The sequence below is a fragment of the Solea senegalensis genome, unplaced genomic scaffold, assembly GCF_019176455.1.
Source record: "Solea senegalensis isolate Sse05_10M unplaced genomic scaffold, IFAPA_SoseM_1 scf7180000015844, whole genome shotgun sequence".
Taxonomy (NCBI): Eukaryota; Metazoa; Chordata; class Actinopteri; order Pleuronectiformes; family Soleidae; genus Solea; species Solea senegalensis.
Genome location: NW_025321476.1, coordinates 15,001 through 26,574, shown reverse-complemented (window position 1 = coordinate 26,574; position 11,574 = coordinate 15,001). Strand labels below are relative to the sequence as shown.

Here is an 11,574-nt window from a genome sequence, read left to right as displayed (position 1 = left end):
TTTGCATAATAATTTGGAACACGGTGCATAGTTCTAGCACAACTAGACTCGTTTGGTTTGGTATCGACATGTTTTCCATTACTTCATAGCTGCTGCTCAACGTAGGCGGAGTCATAATAGCACAGCTGCATAAAACTGCCATGATGTTGTATGAGTTGCACATTACATCACGATATTCTTTACATGATATCGCTATAGCAATATTAGTGACAATATGTCACAGAATTTTCACAATATAACTGTCGACTTTGTTGACCTGGAATGATGTACAGTAACTCAATATAAGTTGATATTAAGTGGTGGCCCGTGGGCTGCAAGTTTGAGACCTCTGATCTAACAAGTATAAAGGGAAAGATGGAGCTAGTGAGTGCAATGGTCAAAAGCCTGCTGCCAACTAGTGGTCGGAGGCTTAATTACAGCATAAAACCACTGTAGAGAATATTTTAGTGAACCATTATTTTCTATATTCTCTATGTAATTAATGTAAGTCAATGTAAACAGGCTTTATGTGTCTATATATAACTCCTTCTGTGGAATATTTTAACTTATTTTCTTACTAATTTGTCCAGTTTGTTTTCATTGTTCTGTTCCTTTGTCCATTTGTCACGTGTAAGGACACAGGACCGACAAATATCCTGCATGTGCAATCACACTCGGTCAATTAACTCTGATTCTCCTTTTCCTTTTCCTTGATGATCCTTTGACGCGGCCCGGGTTGTACTTTCAGTCTGTGCTGACTCACATTAATGCTGCAACACTGCCGGGAGGGACATTTACCTCCATGTCCAGCCCCCCCATGGGAACGCAGGACGGATGTGCGACGGCCAAATGTGTTGACCCCGCAATAAGTTCACAATACGGGCGAGAAGAACCACATGCGTTGATGTTACTGTGGTTCAGCGCCAGGTAAAAAGGAAAGTGCTGGAGCCAGACAACAGCAGGCCCATTGTTCCTCTGAGCGGGAGGTCAAGGTCATACAGGAGGGACAGGTCACGCGAGTCTCTATCAAGACGAACGATTGAGAAATTGAGTGTGTCTGTGTCCAGTCCGGGTTTTTATGCTGCTTTATGTTTACTGTAAACACAAATAAAGGGCGGAAAACAACTTTAAATGTAGAGTGTAAAAGTGAAGCGTCCACTTCATTAAACTCACAACAGATGATAAACTGTAAGTAAAATGTGAATACGTAAAGGAACAGTTGGAGGTTTTTGGGAAACGCCTTGACTCACCTTCTGGATTGGAGTTTTACGAGTGCTGACAGTTAGCGTAGCATAAAATCATTAAAAACAGAGCGGGAAACAGTCCAGATTTAAAAGGTCATCAAACAGTTTAAACTCTGTGTGAGACAAATTATGAGATAAAAGGATTAAAGGGTTTATGCTGTGATTTTGTCGTCTTATGTTACACGTCTAGTCTGCTTAAAGCTGCAGTACGTACCTTTTGTAGGTTTTCGTTGCCGTTGATGTTGTTGGGAAAATGTGTAATTTAATCAGAACAGGCTGCGTCAAGTGAAAATTTCGGAGGGACGGGAGGAGACAGGAAGCGTTTATCCCGTCAAACTGTTCAACAACCGGCTTTTTGAGCAGTAGAAGAAGTAACTGCTGAAACCTTTTTGCTGGTGCTTCTTCATGAACCTGTTGACCTGGATATGGGTGACGATGGGATTAGTGGTCGAGCGAGTCGTCTTTCAACTAGAAGGTTGTGGGTTTGATTCCCATCTAGTCTTGTGTACATGTCCATGTGCCCTTGAGCAAGACACTTGCCCTTGATCTCAAGTTGCTCCCAAAGACTGTGACAGTGTGTGAATGTGTGATTGTGAGCCGTGCTACAACTGCATGGTGGAGAAGCAGAGTTGTAGTGTGAAGCAACTTTGAGTGGTCATCAAGACTTAAAGTGCGCTGTAAGTTCAGACCATTTACATGTTTATTAGCGTTTTGTCATCGCTTCCGTCTGTCCTGACGTAAAACATGCTGGTGCCAATCTCAAAACAACCGTTCACTCTCACACCTACAGTGTTCAATTTGTCTGAACCCCAAGCAGAAAGGACCTTGTTCCGACCAGAACCTGGATCTTCTTGCTTTAAAGGCAAGAGTACGAAACACTACCCTGCTAGAAACTGAAGTCTGTAAACTGCTCACTTTCCCGCACCAAAGTCCATGTAAGAAAACTGTGTTTTTAGCTCCAAGCGACACAGAAACTGCTGGTTTACTGCTCTTTGTTTGGTACATTTGTGTCACAGTGGTAAATCTGAATGAGCTCTAAAGATAACCTATAGTATAGTGTATAGTGTTACTTTATTGGACTACACAGGGAACATGTATGCAGTGTTTATTTAGGTTCTGTAGGTTAAAGTTTAGCTTGTGCAGAGGCTTAAAAGTGCAGTTTCAGCTAATTCTTCACCTCCGTGACTCTTGTTCTTCTTTTTCTCACACCAGCACTCTCTCTCAATCCTAAACCAGACACATGTAAACCGAGAGAATCATTAATCTGCATTCATAATACACAGGAAAGACAAAACAGACTCAGACACTTGGAGAGCTTCAGCCTGCTGCTGCTGCTGCTGCCGCGGTGGTGGCGGCGGCGGCGGCGGCAGCGGAGACAGACAGGAAAACATCACTTGGGAAACACAAGGCACTTTATTATTTACCGTCATTAGGCGTTTATTAAACCAGAGAGAGATGCTGACTGAACGGCTGCAGGAAGCTCTGAGAGGTTTGTTCCTGTCAGACACTTCCAGGTTCAGGATCTGATTGTAAAAGAAAAAACATGTTGTCAAAATCAGAGTTAATCCATGCTTTTGTTAGTATGGAAATATTGGAGCAGCAAAGCAGACTTTTAACTTGCATTACTCAAAAAAGAGAGCGCATCACTCAATGTTTTTCTGTTAGAACTGATTTTAATGCATTTGAAAATATGTTAAGAACTGTAACACATACACTTATTTACAGAGGACTGCTGAGCTTTTATTGCCGTTCTTTTAAAACACCCAGCATATAGTGCAATTATGACTCCTAAATGTAAAATTCTATATAAATAATATTATCATTATGCTTCAAATGACAGTGGAGTAACAACACAGTGAGAGTATGCAATAGTGATTTAACTTTGATATAAATTCAATATAAATCCTCCTTTATGTCCTAAACACATTTCCTAATATTATAACTGAATTATTGTTATTAATTCCTGTAGAAATAAGATGATTTTACCATAATATTGCTTTTTACAGTCAGTTTCGTCTGTCAACTGCATTTGAAACCAGACGTATAAAGAGGAAGCAGATCTTTCTCTGAGCTCACACCAGGCTTTAAAAGTGCTTCGTGTTGTCGTGTGCATGTGGAAGCGAGAGCCGCGAGAGACGACGACAACAACGACTCTCAGCTTCAGTCTGGTTCAAACCGGTCGCTCTGTTTGTAAGAGGAACCTGTGCTGCCGACGACATCATCTCACCACTAGGGTCTCCTGTAACAACGACGACAACAATACAGTAAAAATGCACAATGGGCAATAAAAGAAAACACTGGTGGGAGTGGGATTAAAAAAAAAAAAGAGAAGCAGGGTCTTTTGACCTCACGTGAATAGAATCATAAAATGAGACAAAGAGAGGAGGAGGAGGAGGAAGAGGAGGAGGAGAGAGATAAAGAGGGAAGGAGTGGATTTAGGTCAACATAGATACATACGAATGAGATGCATAAAGATGAAAATACACACGCATACGTACACATACACACAAAAAACAGCTGTTAATAAAGAGCCAGTGACATTGGATTGCAGTAAAGTGTTAATGTTTAAGACAGGTCAGTTATTGTACATGTACATTGCTGCATGATTGCACATAAGAGTGTTAAGTCTGTGTTTTACAGTGAGAAAACACAGCAGCAGCATCATCATCAGCATCTGCCCTGCTCCGGTTTCAGGCAGCAGCAGCAGCAGCAGCACATGGTGTAAATAAATAACAACTGCGTTTGTGTGTGTGTGTTTATGCGTGTATATGTGTGTGAGAGTTAATGCAGCTCGCGCTTTCGCCCTCAAGCCGTCCGCAACATTCCTGCTGCCCCACTGCATCCATCGCAAATGTAGAGAAAGTGTCACGTGCAGGCGTCACTTATACTCTCTCACTCAAACACGTGAGACGTTTGTCCACCGGGACGATGATTTGTTGCAGCGATGGAATATCAATGTACAAAAGCGTGACAGCGCCAACACAAACAATATAGAAGGAGCTCTGTTTTTGCATATTTAGACTAAAGGGAAATATTCTCTCCCCCCCAGCAACAGCAAGTCCTGATTTATCAGCATATATACTGTATCTTAAACGCAAATGACCCTGGGGGCCAGTGAGTGTCCACTCTGGTCAGGAATGAGAAAAAAAAAAAGTTAAACTATATGGGAAATTATGTTAAAATCAATAATATTCATGAGGATACTTAACAGAATTTCAAAGTAAAAGTGTTTGTTATGATAAGGAAGGATACAGTTGACAAACACAAAACAAGCTCAAGAAGCTAAGAAGTTGCACATCAAGTTGCCAGAACAAATTCAGATATATACTGTGTTATAAATAAGCTGCACAATGAATATAGTACTAAAGGAAAAAGAGAAAATAACTCATTAAAAAATATTGAAGGTTGCATGTGGCCCTCGAGCCACGGGTTTGAGACCTCTGGTATGCATTTTTTTTTTTGGCTGAGCAGCGACAGTAAATGTTGGAATATGTTTTGATAGAAGATTAGACGTAAGATTTCTCTCGGTCACTTTGCCGACTCTGAAGTGTCCAGAGCCGTGTTCGTTAGCAGATTATTTCACCAGCGCTGGGACGACATAATCTCTGCTTTGAGATGTTTGTTAGTTGCATTTATAACTATTTTTTTTAAATGTTTTTGAATCCTGCTCTGCTCGTGTGTGTGTGTGGTGTTTGCATGGTCACCATGACTGCGTGTGCTAAGAATAAATGAGTGTGTGTCTGTGCTCTGTCATTGTCTTTCTCAGTTTACAGTTTCAAAATAAAACCTTTCCTCAGACAGCTCTATTAAAATGCAACTTACATGTTAACACACTGATAACAACACTAATACTAATGGTAACACTGCTACTATTACCACTGCTAAAGAATAACTATGACAAATAAAAGATGAATAATAAAAAAATATGCCCCTTTCGTCTCGAAAAGCCAGAAACTCGAGCAGTGAGACAAAACTTAAACATATTTGATCAATGTCATTAAATACACTGCAAAAAAAAGTAAACAGCTGAAAATTACGCAGTCATAACTATAAAATATATAAAAGACAGACGACAGTTGAAGGTATTTGTTGTTATTTTAGTGGGGACACATGAGAAGGTCACAGTTGTGAGGTTTGAGTTTAAACTGCAGTGATGAGATATAGATGTTTGCCTGAAGGACACATGGACAAAATAAATCTGTGTGTCTGATCCATCTGTGATGAGCAATGTCAGAGCAGCAGAGTGGACACAGACACACACACACACACTGAGAGACAGACACACAGAGACGGACAGATAGACCGTGCGTCTGGGACAACAGTCACTTTTATTTTCCACAGAGGGTCAGTCCCGCAAGACCTGTCCTCCACTGTCCTTTAACTGTCTTCTAGTGACCTTTACCTGCACTTTACTGTCCTCTCACTGTCTTTTACTGTACTCTCATTGTGCTCTTCTGTCCACTCTGTCTCCTCACTGTCCTCTACTGTCCTCCCACTGCCTGCATGTACCATCATATAATGTAATATAAACATAAAGAACATGAATAAAATAAGAAAAAAAAGTCTTCAGTATTAATAATATATTAAGCTTTCTTTGTGAAATTATGTTTTCAAAGATGAACTCACTGTATTTGACCTGAGGCTTTGTTGTGATGGATGTTGTGTTACTGCATGGTGTGAGTGCCCTCTGCTGGCCGTCCCGGTTCACTGCAGCCTGGTGCAAATGAAATGAAGAGATCGCTCTCTGGTGGTGAAAGTGCGAAGTGCAAACTTATCATGTGTGAGGAATAAAGAGTCATTGAGCAGGAAACTTAATAAACACTCATTTGCCACTTTATTAGGTACACATGCTCAACTGCTGCATTTTTGCACATAAAAGAAACAGTGTCTTTGTTGTGAAGCACTTTGAATTGCGTTGGTTTATATGAAAAGGTGCTACATAAATAAAGTCTGACAGATTAATTGAATTAATAGAAAATAAACCAAGCATTAACAGTTCATTTCACCACTGATGTTTCTGTATAAACACGATGCTCCACGGCTACAAAAAGGGAAGGAAACAGCTCCTTAATTACTTAGTTATTGAGTTATTCACCCAGTCACAGTGCTACTGACTAATGTCATCATTCTTCCTGTTCACACAGTCTGAAAAAAATACCACAACCTTTTACACAACTCAACTGTAACAGAGTGGAAATCTACATCCTTCTCATGGTGAGACACCACGAGAGAAGCAAGACACTATGTTCTGAAGTTTAACCACATTCTGAAGTAACACGAGGCTTAAAGCAGGGAGTGATGCCGATGTCAGTCAGTCAGTTAGTTTCTTCTGCAAGAACCTTTTAGTTTCTTCTGCAACATCTTTTGGCTGTGTATTATATTAACATAATATATAATATTCTTATAATTATGGTACAAACTGCTGCTGTATCACACTTTAGTTCATCTCCTAACATGTCCATTAGCGTGACATTAGGCTGACATTAACCTGTGAGTTGTGAGTGTTGTTGAACCTGTTAAACAACACACACACACAGACAAAGGTCTGTGCAGCTGTTGTTCTTAGGACCTTAACCAAAGCTTTATCCCTGTCCTTAACAATAACCTAACCACAGTTAGAACTGTAACCCTAAACTTAACCAACTTAACCCAGAAATTAGGTTCTTTGGTCTCCATGAGGACTACTGGTCCTGACAAGGACTGTGTTTATACATGGTCCTAAAGAGGCAACAAATACAAGAACACACAAACTTGTTTTTCCACTTAATGAGGACACATCATAGATGCTTTCCCTAGCCCCTTATCCTAATCTTAACCATCGCCACCTTAACCTTAGGTTCAGTCTAACCTTAACCCTTAACCTAACCTAAACCCAATTCTAACCCTAACCCCAAGGTGTGAGGACCAGACAAAATGTCCCCACAAAGACAGGTTTTTACGTTCCTTGGACTTCACAAAGATATAAATGCAACTAGACACACACACACACACTGTCAGTGACTTCTCATGATTGTTTAAACTATTTAACTCGTCACCAGCTATTTTGATGTTTGTATTGACTGTTTGTTTTTTTATGTTAATTTTATTTGTTTGAAAGTTCTGTGATTTCATTTGACAATGTCTTTAATTTGAGGTTTGGTGAACTTTAATGGACCGAAAAACTGATCAAATAATGGATAAAATAATCATTATTTAAGCCTTTTGTCCTTGAGAGGACTGATAAGACTACAATAGCATGTTTTCACACTACACATGAACATGAAAATCAGTGCATGTTCTGTTTTATTACTTTTCATATTCCTCATTATTCTTTAAATCCCTCTTGTTTGCTTTTGTGTGATATCTTATTTTTGTTTTTATTTCTCTCTTGCTTTTAGACAACAATTTCAAAATAAAGATCTAGCTGTGTTTCAGCAGGTAAATTCTGTTAAAGGTTTTAATATCTGTCTGTTTTCACTGTATTAATCCTGTCACTTTCTGTGTGTGTTATGTGATTGTTTTTTGAAGCACTGTATTTTACAGACTCTATATTAGCTGAGCAAACACAAAACTGAAAGCATATCATGTCTCTGCAGCCGGTATGAACAGGACATGGGGTTAAAGTGACTGACTGACACCACCCTTAATGCACACACATGCTTGTGAGTGTTATTTTTAACTAAGTGTATGATTTAAGAACCAGTGTCATTTGTCGTCTTTGTGTAAAAGTAGAAAAACACATTTATCATAGACCCTAAAATTGTATATTTCTCAAATCCTTCTTGTGCTTTGTTTTACTCCAGGCGTGTGTGGCATCCTGGGGAATGGCCGCCTTTGTGATCAACCCTCGAGCAGGATGTTTCGTCTTCACCCAAAGTGGAAGTCGACGCAGCAGATCAGATCAGAGCAGAGCGCTCACCACACTGACAGTGAGGTAATTGTTCAATGAGGTCACAGCTTCTTTGAATCATGTGATCATGTGACAAACGAATGAATGAATGGTCATCATAAAACTGCACAGACAAACACAATTTTATCATCAGAATTTAAGTGAGTGAAGCAGATTTACACAATGAATGACCTTCAATCTCATCATGTCTGTTAGACTTTATCTAAGTCTAAGTACATTCACACATAAAAGGAATTTAACTTGGTAACAAACTATTTACCTAAGGTGCAGTGGGTTAAACGGAATTATTATCATTATTTTTTATATGGTTTGCATTGATATGACGCATAAATATGCATTTGTTAACATTAATATAATGTTGGCTGTATTGTGGGCTGCATACCGTACCATGTTATGTACAATAGAACAGTATTTCAGACTTTCCTCCAAGTATCGTGAGAGGAAGCCCGTGTACCACTGATGGTACACATACTACAGTTTGAGAACCACGGCTTTAAAATGACCCCAGTGTATTTTTTGTGCTGGTCCCAAGTCTAGATAAATGGGAGGGTCATATCATGTCATGTCAGGGTCACCCAGCGACCCCTAGAGAGGTTAAAGAAATGTAATAAAAATGTAAATAATGTAAGATGTAGATTAGATTACAAATGTAAACCTCCCATCATTCTCCACCTACGCTACTTCAACTCCATCCACACACACACACACACATGGCCGTCGTGTCCTGAGATGTCCTTCTATGCTGCAGATGGAGCAAAAAACATTGGCCTTATTGTCTTGGGACACTTTGTGTCTCCGCGCCGACTCCAAGCATGTGTTCAGTGGGTGAGGGACAGACGGACAGGCAGGGATTTCATTGTCTTTATATGGTAAACGTTGTGAAACTTTATGATAGTGTGGTGATGTCACAGCGTGATGTAGGAGGAAATAAAGTGTCCTGTCAGTGTGTGAGTGAGTGAGTGAGTCACACAGTAGTGAGTCAAACTGGCGATGTATGGCTTTTATGCAAAGACAGAAGAAGCGGCTGAAGTTTCATTCAAGCAAAAGGGTAAGAAGGAATAAATCTACTGCAACTCGTGTCTTTGTTTTGAATGCAAAGACACAACCTTCGAGTGACAGCGGCCGTGATGAGACACTGTCATGAAACTAAAAGTGGCTGAAAGCAAGTGTAGCTTTGGCCCTAATTGTGTCAGCACAATATGTTTCCTGCATTCCTGAAGAGCAGCGAGGGCGTGTTTAGGCTGGTTTTTTTGTGTGTGTGTGTGTGTGTAAGTTTGCTGTCAGATGAGGAAGTGTTGCTGTGACAGCTGCAGGAGAGGCGGGCGAAAGGCGTGGCCAACGCCAAAAAACAGAAACCAGTGCATGCAGGTAGGCAGCATAAAGCCTGACCGGAGCACCGATCTCTCGGTTACAGTGACTGTCTGCACTTGGACAATGAGCCGGACTCTCCTATTGTGGATCCTCATCCTAAATGCCTCACCTGAGCCCTCAGGTAAGTCACCGGATACTGTGACCTCCGCTGAGCAGAGCACATCGGCTAATTAATAACTAAAAGACTGTCCTTTTGATTCAAAGCATGTTAAACTTGACAGTGTTTTTCATAAAATGAAGTGTCCTAACCCACTGACCTGATTATGTGGCTGCTTTAAAGACACTTTACTCATGTAAGAAATGTCAATTTTATGGATAATCATGTTCTCCTCTGAAAGAGATTGTTGATTCACCTTTAGCCTGGTTGACTTTATCTACAGTCTGACTGTTATCTATCAGTAAAAGTCAATGAATGTGTGTTTACATGTCTGTAGTAGGCTATAAAGACGCATACATAAGGTGTTTTTGAGTGGGTTTTGAGTGGTTTAAGCATCACTTGGGCAAGTGATGCTTGTTTGGGGTAAGGGGCTCGGAAATGCATTATGACTAATGTGTGTCCTCACTAAGAATCTTGTGCAAGAATGAGTGTGTCTTTAGGACCTTGTTTTTGGCATAAACACTGACCAGTGACCAGTAAGTCCTCATAGAGACTAAAACCATGTTGTCGTTTTTTTAGACCTTGTTCAGGGTTAAGTTCAGGGCTGAGATGTATACTTGTGGTTAGGTTAGTGCTACAGCTCGATTAAGTTGTCGATTATTTTCTCAACGACTCAAGTGTCTTGAAAATGTCTTATTTTGTCCACAAACCAAAGTGATGAATTTTTAATGATTTCTTTGTTTATGGAGCACAGAATCAAGAACATATTCACATTTAAGAACTTGTTTTAATTATAAAAGAAAACCTTTAAACCCATCAATTGATTATATTTTTAATTGTTGTAGCCCTAGTTATGCATTAATTGTGATTATGGCTCTGTTTAGGTTCCAAAATAATATAGCTTAATACAGGTTTGGTTAAGGTTAGGTAGGGTTACACATTAACTGGTATGGTTAAGGTCAGGCAGAAGGCAGTTGTATTTGCTAACCGGTGACATGATTACAAAAGTCAAGTTGCCACAGTCGCCGTGTTCCCATGTCTTGAAGCAAAGTCAGTGGGAGTCACTTTAAATGTATCTGTGATATTGGATTGGCACATGATTCAAAACAAAGCCAACACCCACTCAGGTGCAACTGACTGTGACTCAGGAGGACTTAGTCATTTCCTTCTTCATATAGTCGGGAAAATACAGTCTTTGGTCAAAGTGTTTCTTTTGGTGAGACAACATCCGGTGCTTTATGATAAGAAACAGACACGATACATGCTGTCTTCCATGAGGACAGCATGTATCGGACGCAGATTGTGGTAGAAACATGTCGCAATACAAAATATTATGACATGACTGAGAGCAAAAGAGGACAGAAGAGAACAGAGAATGAAAGAGAGAAGTCGGGGTTTACATTTTTTGACTCCACTATAAGTGATACTAGCAAATAGACTTAATAAAGTGTAACATGCAAAACATTTTTAATTCCTAATCCTTGAGGCTGATCTGAACAGTCTATATGTGTAATTTGGGAGATCACATGACCCGGATGACGGAAAAGTTAAAAATCACTGTGCTTAGCAATTTCACTCGTACAAAATAGCAAAATAGCAAAATAATGAATGATTAAGGGAAAAAGGGAACTGTAAATGCAGTGTAAAGTGTATTCGTCACAAATATTTAAAGGTACAAAGTACAAAAAATAATACAATTCATTCATTCAAAAAATAAAAGACAACCTGAAAAATATAGCTATAAGGGAAAATAACTGATTTTTCTGACATGTAAGATATATAAGTATCTATGTTCTCCTACATGTCTTACACTGGACCTTCAAGGTTAATCTCTGTCTCTCTGCTGATCTCCTGTCATGTTGTTGTCCATTTTAAAAAATGCTTACTTAAATAGTAAAATCCTCTTTTTTTTGTAGTGAATAATCTTATTAACATGTAGCGACAGCTCTGAATGGTGTTTGAACTATGCAGTTCTGTATTCCCTGCAGGCTGAA

At 39.6% G+C, this 11,574-nt stretch overlaps 1 protein-coding gene across 1 annotated transcript in view; it reads left to right on the top strand.

Moving 5' to 3' along the window:
• Window positions 1–9,378: 9,378 nt before the first annotated feature.
• Window positions 9,379–11,574, top strand: part of LOC122762614 (zinc metalloproteinase-disintegrin-like batroxstatin-1) — a 16,181-nt gene continuing 13,985 nt past the window's right edge. Inside the window, exon 1 of the mRNA XM_044017798.1 lies at window positions 9,379–9,604. Within this exon, the coding sequence (XP_043873733.1) occupies window positions 9,397–9,604 (208 nt within the window). The 5' untranslated portion in view covers window positions 9,379–9,396. The remainder of the gene's footprint in view (window positions 9,605–11,574) is intronic.